The sequence below is a fragment of the Phalacrocorax carbo genome, chromosome 1, assembly GCF_963921805.1.
Source record: "Phalacrocorax carbo chromosome 1, bPhaCar2.1, whole genome shotgun sequence".
Classification (NCBI taxonomy): domain Eukaryota; kingdom Metazoa; phylum Chordata; class Aves; order Suliformes; family Phalacrocoracidae; genus Phalacrocorax; species Phalacrocorax carbo.
Genome location: NC_087513.1, coordinates 200,347,533 through 200,367,763, shown reverse-complemented (window position 1 = coordinate 200,367,763; position 20,231 = coordinate 200,347,533). Strand labels below are relative to the sequence as shown.

Sequence of the window (20,231 nt, the reverse complement as noted above, 5' to 3'; positions counted from 1 at the left end):
GGCCCACCACACCCAAAAAGACCCTCTGCAGAGTCATGCTGACACTCACATTTCTGTTTTATTTATTGAGCCAAATACAGGGCCAGTATTAATTAGCCTCACTCTGGCAAGAAAAACCAGGATCCTCATACTAAAACATTTTATTCCATAAACCAAAACCAAGTGAGAGACACCCCTCAGCACAAGCAGTATTGTTTTTATGGGTCTGAGGCATTCGGAGGAGCTCTGGCATGATTAATGCAGCATTCGTAGCGTTTATTTTTCAGATTGCCCACATCCAGCATTCCAATGATAGGCTGAGCTGGCATTGCATAACAGTACCTAGTAACCGTAGCAACTCAAATAAGTCACTGATTCCTGAGAAAAGTATGAACTGCAATAGCAAACACAATCTTAATTTAAGTAGCCATGTTCTAACCAACTTTCCTTCTTGCCCAAGTTTGCATGGTGTTAGTCACCCTATGAAGGATCTCATCTTTCTCCCATTGAATTCAAGAGGAATCTTGCTATGGCTTTTAACCAGGGCCAGACTGAGCCCTAAGCACATGGTGACATTGCTTTTTGTTTGTTAGGGCAAACAGAGCTGATAAGGACTGGAGTGGCATGATGGAGAGGGAAGGCAGGAGCAAATCCCCACTCAGCACTGATTCACCCTTCATCTTTGAGGTGTTTATACACAGCCAGAGAGAGTCATGAGGTCTCTAATGACTTTCTGATCACATCAGTCATTGACCCTGGGTGAGTGGAATGAAATCTGAAACGAACTTTGGCTCAAGACAATGCAGACAGGAGTTTTGCATCTAACTAATGAAAAGAAATTGTTGTTCTTTCTCAGTATGGAATAAATGAGGTCAGACATACATACTCTCAACAATCCAGCAAGCCCCTCCCTCTCCAGGACCCGAATGTTTGCTCCAGGCTACCAAATACAGCTGAGCTTTAGCGACTGTCAGGATCTAACCCAGAAAAAAAAAGTTTGAACAGCCAAATGGTGGAACAGTCCAAACCAGCACCCTCAGTCTGGGCTTCCCCAGAACTTCTTTCTTCTTGCTTGGTCAAAATCCATATATGCTATAATTAGGCATTTGGAAGTTGTTCTCTCAGTCTGTTTTGTTAGATTTATTTGTCTGGGCTTTTTGCAAGACAAGTGTTAAGAGCGAACAACAATTTTTAACAGGGCTACTGGTCAGTAAGGTATTGGGAGCAAAGTTTTTTAATACTAGATAGCTACAACACCAAGGTGATTAATATTCCTTGCGCTCTTCTCATCTTAGTAATCACACTTTGTGCATCAATGATAAGCAGTTAAATCCACTTTTTGCTTTCTACAAAATCAATTAACACATCTCAGCATGAGCAGATGGAGGCTTCATTACCTGAGGGTATACAACTGCAGACAGCTAGCAGCAAGTGAGCAGTACACAGACGCCTATGTTTATGCCTACAGACTTCAGTGTGATATGGCTAATGTAAAAAAACAAGGACATCCACTCCCTGCTCAACTACCATGCCTTTTCTTGGGAGGATCATACCTTCTACTAAGACATTATCATTCGTTCCCTTCTCTGAAACAGGAAACTACTTATTTTACCCTCCCAGGGCTTGATTAGGCAACCACTGATATCAAACCTGGGCCCTACCAAACCAGATGTCAGCATGACTTTCCCTGGATCAGGCCACAGACATAATCCTGCAGCAGTGAACAGCTGACCTGCCAGCTCACAGTCAGTGTTTATGCCAGCTGGATCTAGGCGTCCCACCTTCCCTCTATCCTTGGGTGTGCTTCTCTGTGCTAGCCATTTTGCATGGTGCAAATGCTTGCACAGGTGTTTACAAGATGCTCTGCTTGAAAGTGTTGTCTTGAAAGCATTGGCTGAATGCACTTCTGGCATCTGCCCCTCTGAAGTACCTTCCAGTTCTTGACTGGAAGAAGTGTTATCTTCCATCTTCCAGATCTTTGTGGATCGGGGGGACACTTTCCAGATAGCAGGTCTGGCTAAATTAGCAGCAAGCATAAATTCCTACTCCATTGTAATTCTTCCCTGCCAGAGAGGGTCAGGGATGCAGGTTAGTATGCTCTTTGGCTTGGCTTGATAATATTAACAAAATCAGTACTTTGCCCCCAGGACCTAGCAATCATCTGACACCTAATAGACTGCTCAGGCTGGATGACATGACATTGACCTGTGTCAACCCTGACTAACAAAAGTATCTCTTAATCCAGCAGGAACAGCCAGGAAGCCACGGTCTCATCCTCTGCGAGCTCCTGTGGGTCTCGCTATGCCCTGGAGAGAAGTTTCAATCTGTGCCAGGTCAGACAAGAAACTCTTTATCCCAGGAAACATTAGAGGGATGTCGGTTCATTATCTTGAGCTAAAGGTCAGGTTTTCTACCCCAACACACTGGCAGTGGTTGATGTTGTTGATGATTACCTGAGCAATGAGGGCACGTGAACCTTGATAGCTCACGTTGTTGTCTATGTGCAGTCCTCCCTGTAATAGGAAATGATTGGTTCTGCGCCAATTATTTTCTGAGGTTTGCCAGCACGTAGCTTGGGTATGACCAGCCTGAGAGAAGGGGAGGTGCTGGGGAAATGTCAGCCAAGGAGCAATGGAGAAGTGTGTGTATGTGCACGCGCGCGCATATGTGTGTGTTTGTGTGGGGGGAGAATGCAAGGGATACTCTGAGCCAAGGAGCTTGCTTGCTCGCCCCCAGAGGCATGACTCTGCATGCCTGCCTACTCTCTCAAGGCATTTGCCTTGGAAGAAGAAGAAGGTCTTGCCCTGGCAGTGCCCTGAAAAAGCGAGTGCATTAAGCCTAGTTGCAAGGAAAAGCGGCCAAGCAGAGGCTGAGACAAATTCAGGGAAACTGGTGATGGACAAGTCACAGTGTCTTAGAAAATGGTGTTGGGCCCAAAGTGCTTACAAAGAGGTTAGTAGCACTTAGGAACCATGTCCAGCAAGAACAGGGGTGAACAAGTCTGGAGACAGATGCAGGGAACAGACCTTTCTACATCCAGCCACAAATATTTTTGAACAGGATTGACCCCCACCATCAGTTTTCACTTGATCAGCAGTGGTACCTAAAACAGGATTTACCATTGTGTCTGGCCAGGGCTAGTACTTCTAGCCAGGAAAGACAGAGCCTGTTTGGAAATGTCAAGGAAATACATGCAATGTGGAGCAGAGAACTGCAAATAGAAACACAACTGTGTAAAGAAATGGTTTTTACCAACTAATCCCAAAATCCCTTCTTCAGCAGAAATTCAGACTGTTACAGATTTAAAAGTGTGGTAGGTGAGAGCACAAAAAGCCCACCTCAGTTTCAGTCTGCAGAGATCATTTCTAAAATCAGGGTTCTTTGTGCTGATTTCCTTCCCTCACGACATTCCTCTGTTCTTCAGTCCATAAACACTCAGCCCAGATCCAGGTTATCCTAATTGTTCAACCTATGAATTTCATAAACACCTTTGGCACTTTAGCAGACCAATGCCTGTAAAGTAGCTGTATTCTCAGTAAGAAATATTGCCACAAATCTAACTTTGGATTTGGGTTGCAATCTCAGAACTGCATGTCTTGTCCAAAATGCATCACAGAAGCCATGCAGGAGGTGATGAGTTTTCTGAACAGCCTTCTGAGTGCACAATGGAGATGAAAATTGCAGCCATCTGTCTGCAGCATCCCCAGCGCCCACCCTGTGTGTCTCCATGGAGTACCTGGTACCCACTGAGTCCTGTCCCCGCGGAGGAAGAAGATTTTTCCTTCTGAAATCAAGAAGTCCTTTTTCAAGGCTTAGTGCCCACCAACTCTGCAATTCCACCAGGTTCACTGCCCTATATTTTTTATTCCATTTATGTTGTGTTTGATTCAGAAATTTCAGATTCCCATCCCAGGTTAGCAGGTTGCACATGACACAGCAAGCAAGGGAAAAGACATGTTGCATTATTTGATCTCAATCCCACCAGACTTAGCATAAAACCAAAAGTATCTCCTTGTAGCAGGCAAGGTCTTTGGCTGTGTCATGACCTAAGCATTTTGGACTGATGTCACAGGCCAGCTGTTACACTGATTACTTTGGCAGGAGGTCTTAATGCCGTAGCATAGATTGGCAACATCAGATTGGTTTTAGCATCATTTACAGGACAAAGCACAGCTTGCCAAACCTGACCTTTATCTTCCCACATGGCTAGGTGCAAATCCTCATTTACTGGCTTGCTGGAATTTTAGCTAAGCTCCAGTTTAAAACACAAAAACAGTGGGACAGGATTCACCTATCCATAGATTTGTCAGGCCTGTGTCTCTGCTACTCGTCTTCTCAACAAAGCCCTCAGGCACACAGGGAGGTGTAGAGGGCTCTGCTCCCCCTGAGACCCCAGAGACTTCTCCCCTTTTAGGATGCCCCCTGCTTCTGTGCTCCCCACTAGTCCCAGAGTTCCCATCTGTACTAGTTAAAACCCAAAAAACACACCCAGGACACACATTTGGCTGAGCCTTGTGGATGCTGTACCAGCCTCTGCCCATGCACAGCTCGGGGCAGTGTGATGCCAGGACCTTTCACAGGAGGCAGTTTGGATATGATCACCCCATTCTAAGAGGGAAGAGAGCTTAGCCATGTGCATGGCAGTGGGGCCATGTGTCCTGCTCTCAGGGAAAAGGACTGCCCCTGGCCTGTTTTATTTAGTAGCACAGACACAGTTGTGCAGGACTAACACCATGCCCGGATAGTCAGCCACAGCATAGTCTGACCTGCCCGCACTCCTGTTCCTTGCCCAGCTGCCCAGGTCTCCTCCCCTGGTTGACCTCACTGGACCTTTATTTGGGTGCTTTTGGGCTGAGATATAAAGCAAAGCATTAAATTGTTCCTGGGAGAGCAGCAGCAGCTCTGTGCATTGGTGGTGCAGGAGAGGGGCAGGGTTGAGGCAGCTAAAAAGGCACAGCAGAGAAATGGGCTCCCAGCAGATGTGATCCATGCTGTTAACAGTGCCACGAGGGAACAGCTGTTCCACTTATGGTCCATGAAACATTTACAAAATAAACTTCTGGAACATGATAAGGATGCTTAATAGGATGTCACCTCCTGGGATTAATGAAGCACCAGAAGAACTGAAAGGTCTCAGTCCTGCAGCAAAGATTATCTCTGAAGGAAAGCCACCTCTCTCTTCAGCTGCTTTGATTTGTAGTACATAGGCATGTAGTAAAGAAGCCCGTTGTGCCAAATGCTGTTCAGACACAGGATTAGCAGTGGACACATCTGCAGAAATAAGTGCTGAATACAGCCAGGTCTCACCACTTGCTCAGAAGGACAGACAGAGGCTTGTCCTTGCTGGGGAAATCGTTAGGGGCTTGAATGCTCCTGGCATTTGTACATTCATGCAGGCTACAAAAACATTTCCTCTTCCTAAGATGGACTGTGGATTTGTCCAGCCTCCTATGCCATGTTGATGTTTAATATCCGCTTCCCAGGGCAGGCAGAGACTCATGGCTGGGCACCCAGCAAAGCACAAGATGGAGCATGTCGTGTCTCTGGCTTCCTCATGGCCTGTGTTGCTGCGGTGCATGACAGGCAAACAGCACCACTGCGTGCACCACGGATGCCAGTGCTCACACTACTGACACACCACCTCAGTAGAGGAAGGTGTTCAGTAATTTGAATGTTGCTGCAGCACCCTTTGGAAGCAGCGTGCAAATGGGATCCTGGGAATTGCCCAGTACCCAAGGAGCCTACACTATGATTTCATGGTAATTTCATGGTAAAAGTCAAAACCTAGTTAGGCAAGTTCTGGCAGCCAAGCTATCGGAAGCTTATGGCATTTTCCTGATTGCAATGCAGATACACTAATCAATGTATATATGAGGAGGCAAATCATTAATATCTTCTCTCCTGGTTTCAAGTGTTTATAAAGGGTATCATGTTAAACAGGTGGAAATTTGTGCTAGGAGGCACATAGATACGGCACCACAGGAATATCCTGGCTTCTGCCACAGAAAGCTAATGTAAATAGAGTTACAACCCCTGCTTTGTGAATCAAAAAGCTGATTCCCAGCAGACGTTCAGCCTGTCTAGTACATTACAACCTAAAACTAACTTGGTGGCAAGAAGGCAGTAAAAGGAAGCAGGTCCATGTGCTTGCATGGCTTTCACCTGGCTATGGTACATGTCAGATTTCCTCATTCTGCATAATCCCAGCTACCAGAAAGTGTCAGGAGTATTAAACTGGCTGCACTGGGGTTTAGAAGCACCATTTTCCATTAGGAACATTCTTTCCTAACTTTTGGTAAAAACTATTTTTTTAATCACTTTTATTTTGCTAAAAACCATTTGAGCTAAGAAAGCCCTGGAGAAAATCATTGACCCCTTGAGTGAGATTTTAAAATGTCTCTTCTCTTATCTCCCACTTGATAGGACTGGATACCAATTAGTCAAAGTTTATTTCTCACTCCTTTTCATAAGAACTATTCACTGAGGTGATGAACATTAGTACTGTACTATTTCTTAATTTTCCTACAATATATTCATGGGCAAATGTGAAAATTTCAGTAGACAGGTAGTTAATGTTTACTGCAAACTGTAGCTGCAGTGTGCTCGGTGAGAAACAGCACAGCTGGCAGGATACCCTCCCTCTAGGGCCTGATTTAAACCCCAGGAAAGACAGAGAGACTCTTCCATGCTTTTTAGTTCAAGCAATACTTATTCTGTCCATCTCTTGGCCCTCTTACACTCTTCTAAAAATTGGATGGACCCACAGGCCAAGATATCACAAGAAATCAAAAATATTTTCAGGTCCACTTATTTCATTTGGACAAAAATCTTTGAAATAGGGTGTTGGATGCTTTATTGCAAAGCGACAGAAAGAGGAAAGCTTGGAACAATTACTTTAAATTTTTTTTTTTCATTCAAAAGCATGTTCTTTGTTTATATGCAGAAAGTTCTTTTCTTCGAATTTCAAAGATTCTGGGTATCACTAAAGACCAAGCTATAATTTTTTCCATTTGATAAATGGCGTAGTGGAAAGCTGTTTGCTATAAATAGTTCATGGAAAAAGAAACTGTGGCATTGGCTTTTCTTTATTCCTAGATAAATCCGGGGAGGAGGGCGGAGGGGGAAGATGAGACAGACATATACAGAAAACCAGCATGATATTTTCTTTGCTCACCTGCCTGTATGATTAAGACTTAGGATATACAGCCAAAGCTCATCATCGGCCTAGCAAGGCCAATCTTTCTGAGATCCCTCAGCAGTCAGCGGAGAGAGAGGTCTAAATCAGCCTCTTTGGAACTGCCTCCACGGGGTCTCAGCTGGTGCAGGCTGCTGTGGACAGGGAGGTGGTGGGCAGAGGGGTGGTGCAAGGGCAGATGGTTGCCTTGGTCCCAACCATCCCTGCTTGGGAGGGTCTGAGCTGCAGCCCCTTGGGAATGGGGAGGGGGTTTCCTGAGTGTGCCTTGTCAGCTTTGGTACCTGCCCGAGCCCTTCACAGGAGTATGAGGCTCCCCACGTGCCTCACACTTTCAAGGAAGGAAGAGTCTTGCTGCAATTTGGCTCTATGCAGGTATGGAAAAACTTTTGTGAAGTCTGCAGAGGCCAGAAAATCCAAGAAGAAATTTCTGAGAGTGCTGAAGGGCTGGGGCAGTCTTTCCTTAATACAGCTTGAGTTCCCCAACGTTCATAGGCCATCTGCTTCAGCCTCAGGTGGAGATGAATAGAAAAAAGGCATGTGTGGCTATGTATGAGCCCCAGACATTCAAATTTCTGGCTGCCTTAGTCCAAAGAAATAGGCAAGCAGCTTTTCTTGCTGCTCTTGGAGGTGGAGAAGAACCTGAAGCAATATTTTCATGCACTGGACACCACTAAGGACACCAAAATAACCCTCAGCTGCCTGTTATAAGCATTTTATTCCAATACAAACTTGCTCCCTGAGCACAGAAAGACCACAGCCATGGAGCAAGATGTTAGACATGAAGCCCTAGAGTTCATACAGGATTCACCACTAACCCCTTTCTTGTGACTGAAATAAATTTTTTTAAAAAATTTCAATCCAAAGCCAGAAGGGATCGGTCTCACTTGTCAAATTATATGTTACAAAATATTTGCATTTTGCATATAGTTTATGCACTGTAAATATGTTCTGTAACAATCTAATAATGCTTTTTTAAAAAGCATATTTCAAAATTATGTTTTTAAAAAAGAAACATAGCATCCCCAGATTCTCTGCCCTTTTTTTATGTGGCAACTTTTATTTTCCTGTTATGTTGGTACTGTGGCTTTTTTATGTTTGTGGATTTGGATCTTCTGCAGAGCTTTGGAGCTTATCACAGGCTGTGGGTAGATAACCTGAAGCCCTTCGTGTTTTCAGAGAGGTAAAGGACAGATTCTGGTAATTTACAGAGAGATGAAAGCTAATCTTCATAGGCACAGAATTCCAGAGAGAGTTTGGCTTTTTAATCATTAGTCCTTGCTAGAGCAGCATTTCAAGTATTCTTTACAGCTTGCAGTTATATATATTCACACCAGCCCTGTTCCAACATAGGCTTGAGGCTTGGCAGGTTTCCCAGATCCTTGTTGTGCAGTCTCAAACAATAGAGGTACAACGTACGGCCAGAGCCTGCTGTCGACAACATGGCTGGGGCAGCATCATGCCACTGCTGCCGTGGGGTCTGGGGCTCTGAAGTTCCCCCCATAGCCATGCCAGGCATGTGCATCCATCCCTGCCGCAGGACACCTGTCAGCTCTTGCTTCAAAATCTCATTAAGGAGCAGCTTGGCATTATCTGATCCCAGGAGGACTTGGTTGGATTAATTATTTCTACAGTAAGGATCCTGCAGTATAATGTTTCAGCTAAAGTTTGGTGCCTTACTCTTCTAGGCACGGAAAGCAAGAGAACACCTCAAGAAGGATTAGGAGGATTAGATGACTCTTCACTGAGGGGATTGGTTAAATAATTCCCTGTCACGTTCAGGTGAGGAAAGCCCTTGTCTGGCTACCAAGAGGCAACCCCAAAATGGACACAGTTGATGAATTTGGACTAAACAACAAAAAATAACCCTGTAAGTGTTCTGGGCCTGAAAAAAAGCATTTCTTCATATAGAAACACATGTGCCTTAAGACATTTTAAAAGTTCCTTAATTATTCAGTGGAAGGAGCATAGATGTGCAATGTGCTGGCTGCTTGCTGCCAAGCAGACACTAGTGATTGTGTTTAAATACCCCACAGGAGGCCACCTTCCCTTGAGTGTCTTCTGAGAGCTCTACACCTATTTGAAGTTGGAGGAGTTGGGACAAGAGAAGGAAAGCTCAAGAGTGCCAGTGGCTTTTAGATCCCAACCTCTTTTCTACTTAGTGGCAAAAAAATAATAATAAAATATATATACAACTCTGGGAGGTGGCCATTCCATGCACCCACAGCCTGGCTAGGTGCCAAGCAACCCAGAGGCAAGGAACCACTCTCCAGCATCCCATCAACTGTGTAAGTGCACGTTTAGCTGTGCATGAGTCAGCTGCTGGTTGCAGAATAGCTCTTTTCACTTAGAGCTGAATGCACTTGAGGAGCTTTGCTGAATCAGGCCGCAGGCAAATTGTCATGCAGACATGTTATATTCAAATAGTGACCTTATTAATTAAAAGATGGATTCAGTCTTATTCCAGCCATTTGAGATTTTGCCACTGACTAATAGGCAGGCTCTCTGAAGTCCAAGAAATATCAGGGAAATTAAAATACAGCTAAAGTGTAATCATTTTCAACATTTTAAAAGCTCTTTCAATTTTATTAGCCAGAAACTGCATGTGTAGGCAATACACAAAATGGTAATGATGAGTATGTAACCCTTGCTCTGTGTATAGCAGAGTGGTACTATGCAGCATGGCACCCAGAGCCAAAGAGGGAGAGCATGACCCTTTGTCCCAGCAGTCTGGTACCACGCTTTGTCAGGTACTTAGACAAACCAGGTTAAGGACACTTCATTACTTATTTACTGTCCTGACCTCCCCCTAGTCCCTATTGTCCCTTGAGCTTTAAATGTCTAGTTTTACAGTGCTGGGTGAAAAATGTTGCCCACAAGCAGTGTTGGGAGATGCAAGTCTGGGCTTCCCTAGGCTGAGGGAACTGAATCCAGGTCTTTCATTTCCCAGGAAAATGCTGTAGTCATTTCTCATTACACTCCAGGCAGACGGCTGCACAGCAGCCACCAGTGTCACCACTGAATTTAGTGAGGACCCTGCTCCCAGAGATGTGGGACACAGGTGCAGAGACCAATGTGTGGGCCCCAAGCGAATCAGGTGGGGCCTCTGCAGAGCTCCGAGTGAGATGTGGTACCAACACCCATGCTCCCTTTTTAGACCCTGGAACGAAACATGGTGGTGTGTGGTGAGCATGGGCAACTTGTAGGCACTTACTGTTGCAGGGCTTGGATCATTTGGAGGGACACCTTGGGTTTGTGGTGACACAGTTCTGTCTCATCCCTCTTCAGAACCCAATGACCATCACCACAGCTAGCTTGCCAGGTTTAATTTTGGGATCACTGACCATTTTCCCACAGACATTCTTTGTTCAGAGAGTCTCATTCTGGCACTGGGTCAGTAAAGGAAGCTGTTGCAATTTCGACCACTGCTTTGCCTGTTGTAGCATTGGTGCCTGCTGCAAACCCTCAGGATGATGTCAGAAGTCAATCAAAGGTCTCTCTCTGAGAGTAAAGTGCTCCAGAAAGGCGCTCTCAGGAGTCCTCACTGAGCCTCAAAATTCCTGCAGCCAGTCTGGCCTTGCCAGAAGCAGGTTTTAACCCCTGCTAAGTTTTTTGCTAATCTGGTTCTTTGGATTCTGTTTTCTCAGTTTGTTATGATGTCTACTTCCTTAATACTTCCGTTACAGAATCACATGTTCTTGCAGATGGAATATTAGTTGTGGTTTTTTTCCATGTCACTACATTGGAGCCAAAACAGTGGCCTGACACCTACAGGAGTGCACTCATCAGGTCATCATTGATATTAACTTGCCTTAAACCTGGATACTGAAATAGTATAATTAACAATAGCATGCAAGTATCTTGTAACACTGTGATGGCATAGCCAGGTGCAATTTTTCAAGAATATATAAGTAAGCAAATTGATCACAAAGGGACAAAGACAGACAAAGACGGCTGTAGTTGCACATTGGAGGCATCCAAGTAACAAAAGTTGCCAGAGAGAGGACAAGAGAAGTGCAGGGGCCCAGGAGTATGTGGGACAAGAAGGACTGATGGCAAGACAAAAGAAAATTACATAAGTGGTATCAGGAGCACAGAAGACCTTCTGCTCCTTTTTGGAGGGGGGCAGTAGTATGAAAACATTACACATAAACAAGGAAAATCAAAGAAAGAAGACCACTTGGGCTCTGAGCTCTCTTACTGATGAGCTCTCAGGCCTGATGACCTGGACCTTAGTGACCAAGACTGCAGCCAGCAGTGCAAACTGTTAGCTCCATGGTATTTTGTACTCATAGCTAGTTTAGAGTATGACTGTTAGGGACTAAGAGTTTTCTCTACAGAGTGACAATGCTTAATACTGTGTAGGAATTACCCATTAGCAAGTGTGTTGCTAACAAATTAATTCAGCAGGCAATTTAGTTTTAGAGTTTAAAGTTGGTATGATTTGCCAGTCTTCTAAACACGCTCATCAGTGGTCCCTAATAGCCTAGCTGATATAATGAAAGATCTATTCAGTTACACACGCAGGACCTACCCAAGCTGCAACTGTATCTTGTGTCAGCTATATATAAGTACAATTTTATTCCCACATTAAAAGATGCAGCATAGCCAATGGCAACTTATGAACTTAACAGTGATATTATTTCTGCCCTTTGATTTAGGACCTGGAAAGCAGAACATTCGCTTGAAAGGTGAAACACAAATTGCTGGGGCAGGAGGTAATTTGCCTGATGGTTTTGCACCTCAGGAGTCCTATTTTCAAGCTCTTCTAACTACAGTAGATACACATTTGCCTTTCAGTTAAAGTGGAGTATTCTTGCTTGCTAAGATGCTTCCAGGTGCTGGAGCTGCAAGGAGTATTTCAAAGATACTGTGAAAATCATTATAAATCACAAGACTTGACAAGTCTATCCCAATTAAAAACCCAAATTCTTAAAGATTTAACCCGGCTTTTGGTTGATAATGGGATCCAAACCATGTCAGAATTTTTTAATCTGTTTTAACAAGGGCAAGGAATTAAATCAGTTCACTGACTCGGTTGCAGTTTCAAGGAAAGGGCTCAGACTCACAATAAAGATAACCCTCTTTCATTTCAGGCTCACTAAGCCTCAGTCTTTTATGGTGAGAGCTCACAGATCAGTCTCCTCATGTTGCCCTGCCTACCAGGCTTATTTGGAAACCTCCTTTTGGTGTACTCTTTCCTTCTTATCCTCTGCAGTCAAGCACAGAATTTTTTTCTTGTGATCAGAATGAGCTCAGTGATGCTAAAGATGTTTTGGTTTTAGTTCCTCCATCAAGGTGGCTGTAAAAAACTGTAGCACATCTACCTTCACAGGGAAAAAGGCAGAGAAGAATTTTATTTGGAAAAGATGTTATGCCTATTTAAAAGGCCAGCTCGAGCTATAATTAGACAGTGCTCAACTGGATGTGGAGGAGGTCCCTGAGCTGTAATGTAATACGTGTGGAATAAGAGTAGAAAGAAATTTATAATGCCAGCCCAAAAAAAGCAGATAATATACAGAATAAAATTGAGCAGTTAAAAAAGTGCAGGATTAAAATATGCATTGGATTTTTTACCCACATTTTATCTCAAACTGTCTTTGTAGCCTACAGATTAACTCCCTCTATGTCTAAATATTTCTATCCCAGAAAGGGAGAGAGGTGAGAGCACAGACAGAGGAGAGAGCAGTGACTTTGGGGAAGCCAGGACCCTGCTGAAGTGTCCTGCAGCATGTCAGACACTGATGGAGGCACAGCCACCCTCCAGAGGAGGCAGGAACCTTGCAGAGCCCTCTCAGAGAGGCAACACCCTGCAGGGCCACCTGGACTGCTCAGCCCCATCCACCTCTGCTGCTCCTCATCCCTCCTTTCCAGCCAGCAGCACTACAAAAGCAGCCCACTGCTGCTTGGTGTGGTGTCAACTAGACATGAGTAGCTCCAAAATTCACACAGGAGTTCAGAGGAGAGCAGGAATGGTAATTCCTCTAGGGCACCTTGGGGAAGTCCTGTTCCAGGCACCTCCACCTCCTGCTGCACCTCTGGTCGCTGTTGATGCCCCACTCCCTGGGAAGCACTTGCTGCAGCCAGTGAAGAATGTGACCTGAAATTCATGTTCAGCCAATGTGGCCTGGAGGTGGTCACTCCAACCTGCTTCCAGGGCCTGTGGGAGGCCAATGTTGACCAGGGACAGGCACAAGCTGAAAAGCTACATTTCCAGGAGTCAGGCACCCAGGTGGAGCGGTACAACCTGCGCATCCATCTCAGCTCTGGAAAACAAGACGGTGGCACTGTGACTAGAGTACATAGGCTGTGTTTTATTAGCAAGTGCTAAGCACTTATCAAGTTGCAACTTCCTTTTTAGTCTCATTAACTATTTAGCTTTACCTCAGGATGCGTAAATAAAAAGGCATCCCTAAACTGTACCGCTGTCTTATTTCTGCCAGGCCTCCAGGAGGGGACATGGTACCTCCCCAGCCAGAAAGAAGTCTCCGACCACTGACACAATATGGACCAAAATGTGTTTGGTAAAAATGGAGATGAATCAAAGGAACAGGTATTTGGAGACTAAATCAACCCTGTCCGTTTTATCTCTCTGATTCAGCATACTACAAGTTTCTGACCTTGTATTGATTTCTGATTTTAGTGGGGATGGTGTTTACAAGAACCAATTGTAACTCAACCTACTTACGCTTTCTTGGTCTAAGAATAGCGTGTTCAGGCTGCTGCTGCCTGCCAGGACCAGCAGCTGTTTCTGAGATCACTATCAGACATACTTTAAAGGGTGTTTTCCACTTAAGGAGATCTACAAGATGCCTTTTGCCTTTTTTAGGTTTCACTTTTGATGGGAAAAATAGTTAATTTCTAAGTAATTGTGACATAAATACAGCCTTGCAAAAAGCCTCCTGTCCTCTCCCCACAGCACCGCTCAGCAGCTCTCAGCCCACCATTTTGTGGTGCTGGGGATTCAGCTCCTGCTGGTTCACCACAGGCTGCATCAGGCCCTAATTTTACACCTGCCTTTCCATTTTCCTTTTCTGGGTTTTCAACTTCATTCTAATCTATTTTTCCAGAGATCAAGTGTACTCAGGGGTTTCTGGTGACAACTAAATATCTCTGATCTTTTTTTTCCTTTTATTTTTAACTTTAATTTTTTCTACCTTTGGGATTATAGAGCACCTTCTAGGTAAAAACTGCCAGATTTCTCTCACTGAGAAACACTTGTGTTTTACAAAAACTGAGATTGAAAAATAACTGACTGCTAGAATAGGGAGTTGGGAGGGAAGCAGAGAGGGGAAAGAATACGGCTCGAATTCATATTTTAAAGAAAGCAAAAGAGGAACCTCAGCTCCTTCTTGGATGAAGGGTGGTGAAGTTTATGCAGCTACCCCAGCGCGTTTCCATGGGATACAAGGGTGGCCAAAAGCAGCCTCTGACATGCTCCAGCTCTGTTCCCTGCTGTGTCAGGCAGGCAGCAGCGCTGCCCTGGCTTGTGCCATGGCTGTAGTCTCCAGGCTGTGTGGCTGGTTGGACTCTTGCTGAGTTGCTCAGCCCCAGCATAGCCTCTCCATGGCACCACGGACCCCACAGGCATCTCAGCTCTCTCCATGAACCACAGGGCCGGCTCTGCACAGGGAGCTGAGCAGGAAAGGCAGCAGCTGGGTCTGCAGGAGACTAACCCCCCAGAGGATTTACCACTGGGGTTTGCAAGGTGCAGACAGCACGTGCGCAAGTGCTAAGCTGCAGCAGTTTGTTGCAGGGCTACAAGGCCCAGCAAGGATAAGGCCAGGCATGACGTCTGCAGCAATAAGTGGGCAGGACTTCCCCAGCAAGTCACAGCATCCCAGAGCTACCTCCAAGGGCTGCCCTTTGGTGTTTCTTGGATGCTGAGTGCTAATTGTGTTGCACAGACCTCCCCACTAAGAGCAGGTGACACGTCTTGGGGAGAAAACACATGCCTCAGTGCTGCATATTGAAGAACCAAATGGTCTCCAGTAGATCCCAGAGAGTGTTAGGGAGCCCTGGGAGTGTTGGGGAGTAGCACAAGGGAAGTCATAGAGGAGTCCCTAAGGGGATCTTTACTGCACGGACACCCATGCTCCTGCCCTGAGAAAAGTGCCTTGTCATGTGTCAGACTAGAGCCCGCAGATCCCAGTGCCATGGTAAGTGGCGAGGGCCAAGCTGAGCAAAGGAAAAAGTGACTGTCATCCCCTGGGCAGCACTGCATGGATAGGAGAGCTATCCTCCCTGCTCAGCCCAAGCAGAGCCTCTTCCCCTGCCGGCCCTGCACCAAGGCTGTCTCCCTCCCCAGGTACAGGACCACTGCTTCCTACAGGTTCACTTTCCAGTTTGCGGTAAGATATTAATTTTCCTCTTTCAAGCACAGGACCAAGTGGGACTTTCACTGGGACAAGCCTGGGTCCCCAGCTGGTCAAATCTTGTTTTGATCACTGTTGGCCAGCTTTTCACCATGGAGCGTCGCTCTGAGGCATCCTCTCTCCTGCAGCCCCTGAGATGCAAACCAAGCCCTTTCCCTCCTGGCCGCCTGAACCACTAACCCACCATGCAACAGTTTACACTTAAGTGTCTAATGGAAAGCTAGAGCCAACCTCTCCATTCCTCAAATCTTTGGAGACTGAGGATAGGATTTATCTGACCTCACACAGATACCTCCTGAAGGCAGGAGCTGGAGTGTGGGGCTCCACCATCTTTTTTCTTCTTGCTTCTGCTGCTGTTTGTGGAGACTATGGGTGCCCAAGGTCATATCCTGGTAGGCCATGGCCAAAAACTGATCCTGACTGAGAGGCTGAAATTTAAATGATTTAAGATCTATATGTTCTCGGCCTTTGAGACAATGGCAAGAAAGACAGACTGTATCTAAAATACGAAGATCCCCTTAGGGGAATATGATGTTTATTAATGTGGTATTTATTTGCATGAAACCAGTGATATTTATTAATACTTGTCACTCATAATGGGTGTGTTTTGCAGAAGTACATTTTGATTCATCATTCTTTGTCACCTGATTGCTGTTACTAACTGCCATGGCTTCATGATTTGCTGCTTTTGGATGTCATAGATCACTTGACTCACACGTGATTGCCATTTTCCTGACTGAGTACTGCAGATTTTATAAACAAGATCCCCTTTATCTCCTCAAGAAGTACATGCAGACAAATTCAAATTTTTAATGACTACCTCTAATTTATATTCTCTTAATCATTTGGTAGATAAAAGTTCTTCACATCACCCAAAAAGCAATTTCAGCAAGTGCCCTCCTAAATACATTATCAGTGTTATATTTTATTACTAAAACAGTAGTGTCTAAGGACCAGAACACCACCAGAAAGCACCGAGCAGTTAAATAACAATAATATCCCTACCTTAAAGAACTTACATCTATGAACAACAGTATAAAAAGAGGCAGCTAAATATATAGATTTTATTTGATTTAATGAGGAAACACAAAAAAACTAACAACGCTACTGGGGGAAAAGAAACATTTTCTCTGAGACAATCAAATATAATGTGCTTCATTCAAATCATCCGGCAAACCTGCGCATTGAAACACCTAGAAAATTGTGACTCACTTAACGTGTACTGATAATATTCTCCATGTTGTTTTTGTTTTGTTCTATTTATCCAGTCCTCATCTTCAGGACAACCTGCTTCATCCCACCCCACCACTGGAACACTCACCACCCTGCCACAGTGATGCACAAGGAAACCAGAGCTGTGGACTGTAGCCTGGTCTGAATTGGCTAGACAGTTGCTTCTTTTGACTCAAGAAATTGAACAAAATTGTAAACTGTTTCTACAAGGAAGAAAAACTGAGGAGTATGTTATTTCCCAAGTATGTAAAGCATTTTTTTTCACCTGAGCATAGTAAGAGACCACCAGCAACACACATTGTCTGTGGCCGTGACTCCTTCCATCACCAAGTTTTATACTTTCATTTCTTTTTCTCATGGTTTCACAGAAAGCACCTCTCTGGTTGTCTACAGAGCTGAATCTTGGTAGTTTCCCTCTTTCTCTCACAAGTATACAGCAGCTACCACACCTTTCCTTCCTACTGAGGTTTTTCTGTCACAGCATTAGGAAACATCTCTGTTCCCAGGGTCCATATGCATCACTTTATCATAGAAACAGAGAATGGTTTGGGTTGGAAGGGACCGTCAAAGATCTAGTCCAAGCCCTCAACCGTGGGCCGGGACATCTTTCACTATATCAGGTTGCTGAAAGCCTTGTCCAACCTGACTTTGAATGCTTCCAATGATGGGGCATCCACAACTTCTCTCGGCAACCTGTTCCAGTGTCCCACCACATCTCCTCACCTTGCCCACATGCAGTAGTTTTCCATGATGTCTAACCAAGGAGGGCCTTCAGTCTTCCCTTCTTTCCCAAAAGCAAAGGCAGCTGCCATGGCCAAACGCTTCTCCATGTTGGTATGACTGCTCAGCTCCCAGCACACCAACAATTTATTCATTCTGCTTCTGTTTGGTGGTGTTTTGAATGCATGAAGTCAAAACACACAGAACACGTACATGTCCAGACCTTGGGTAAGGTATTGGCCCCTCAGAGCAGAATGTGTGGGATACCAGAAAAATTAAACATTATCTCTACTACTTCTGCCACATTAGTGTTGACCTGGCTGGAGGCTACTTTGGTTCCAAAACAAAACAATCCACTCAGGGTGAGCAGGAAATGGATATCTCAGCCACTGAGCTTTAGACAGGCATTGACAGCACTTAAAAGCATGGTAACCAGAGGGCTATTTCACAGGCTGCATATTCTCTGTGCCCGCCCTCCACAATGACAGTGTCCTCCAACCTATCAAACGTCTCTGATAGGATAGTGGTTTGCACTGAGGTATGTTAGAGTGTAAGCTACCAAACTGTATTTTGCTTTGAACTTCTTACTTCAGAAAGGCAGAGGAGGCCCTTAAAATGAAAACTCTTGCTATGTTTTTTATTAGCAATTAATAAGGAGCTCAGTGAATGAAAACAACATTGAAAAATGAAGAAAATGCTTCATAGAATTACATTATGCAAATTGATTTAATGAAAAAGCATGCTGGCTTTATTAGAGCCCATATTGCCTGCTCTACAGTCAAGTTCTTAATCAGACTAATTGCTCTTGCTTCTGCAGTTTAGAGGAAAGGCAGGGATGCACACAATTGTCAATGTAGATTAAAACTCATTTATAACCTCAAAATCTGCATGGTGTTCTGCAGCAGCTCAGATGAGCCACAGACATGCCCCCCACCTCCTCTGCCCAAGCTCAGTGCTAATGCACTTGCTCCCTTTTTTAATTTAACGAGGCTATCTCTCACAACAAGATAACAAGTAAGCACCCCAGGAATTAGGTAGATGTGCATGGACATCTACTGGGTTCACAGAGCAGTACTGATCTAAAAACTTGTCCCCTAGATGATAAGGGCCTCTGCAGCAAATTCACACATGCAGAAGAATTGTTGTGTAGGTGCACAGTGAATGGAAAGGCAGTTGATGTTCCCTGTACATATGTTGATGTTCCCTGTCCGTATGGGAAAGGAGACTTTTATTTGTCAATACAGCAATGACACAGAGTGCTGTACTGGAATAGCTTATGTGCCTAGTACAGTGATAGTCAATTTGCCATGTAAGACAAAAGTGTCCAAGAGCTCACATGATCTACCTAAAGGAAAAGCTTCCATAACAACCCCATTCTCCATATGGGCTTTCCATATCAGAAACAAAAGCCAGCTCAACAAGCTTGGATCTTGCCATGCCTCAGTATGTTACTTCAGTGACTTTTTATGCAGTAGTAATTTCAATGATACACATTTCTGGTAGCACCAAAAGAAGGTAGCTGCAAAATGACACATGATTGTCCTTCCTTTTACTCTCTTGGGCTGAAAACAATGTGAGAAACTTCCCATTTCCTACCTACAAAGTAGATTTGTTGCTAGAAGAGCTGGATCTCAACTTGAGACATGAATAAAATCTTCAGATCATCAAGTCAGCTCTTACAGGATTTTACTTGAAGAAGGGCTCCAAGCCAGTTAAATCAACGTACAATTGGATTTGGAGCTTGGTTTTATTCTTCCTCTTGTTTTGGTTTCAAAACACCAAAGGCCAAAGGTGTGCCTTTACTGTGAATTCTTGCACAAATAGGGAAGACTCACGTCCCTGTGTGTTGTCAGCACCATGATTACTTTGCAAAGAGCCTGTCAAAGTTTTAAGTGGAGAAACACAGAGTTGGGTTACTACTGCCAGCTTCAAATATTTAAATATCATAAGTCAGATTCTCCCAAAATCGAACAATTTTCTTTAAATAGCAGCAGCTAAGGAGGACTCTTGATTTAAGCCTTTGGATCACATTTCCTCTGTGAGCACAAGGGCAAAAAACTTACTTTTTGTAAAAGGCAAGCCCCTCACCTCATCTCAGATCTCCAGGACACACATGCCTAAAAGCTCCCAAGGTGACTAAAAAAATCACAGGCATAGTGCTAAATAAACCTGTCTCCACATGCTGCTTTGGTTTTCAAGTGTATTGACTTGGCATTTGGGTAAGCATTGGGTTTCTTTCTTTCTCTTTCCTTCAGTGCTCTTTTGTTTCACATAGAGGGGAGAAAACCAGTGCTTTTACAGAGGGTAGTGTAATGACATCCTTTCAAGTAGGTCCAGAGTCTCTTTTTCCCCCTTTGAAATGCCTTAGATTATGAGATATTTTCAAGTTTAAAAATTCTTCAGAAGTGTCCTTTGAGTCAAAGATAAAAGTGATGCCCAGCAGGTATAGGCTAGCAGTAGTCAAAGAAAAGATGAACTCCCAGCAGAGGCTGTGAAATTCACTCCCTCTAGTTCTGCTACTGTGTAAGACTACACCATTCTCCATTCCTAATCTTTTTTTTTTTCCTATCCACTGGCTGTACCAATAAATGTGCAATAAATCTGCCTGTGAATCTGCCTTTCTAGCCTAATTATCCTGCTGTTTATGATGTCTTAATGAGAACAGGACTTAGACCACCAAACATGTCATACAGTGACCCAAGCTCCATCAAGAGGTGACACACCTTGATGCC

The 20,231-nt window shown here is 44.4% G+C and overlaps 1 protein-coding gene across 1 annotated transcript in view; it reads right to left on the bottom strand.

Annotated features, from left to right (window-relative positions):
- Positions 1 to 13,416: 13,416 nt before the first annotated feature.
- SLC35F2 (solute carrier family 35 member F2) overlaps positions 13,417 to 20,231 on the bottom strand; it is a 46,412-nt gene continuing 39,597 nt past the window's right edge. Inside the window, exon 8 of the mRNA XM_064441258.1 lies at positions 13,417 to 13,437. Within this exon, the coding sequence (XP_064297328.1) occupies positions 13,432 to 13,437 (6 nt within the window). The 3' untranslated portion in view covers positions 13,417 to 13,431. The remainder of the gene's footprint in view (positions 13,438 to 20,231) is intronic.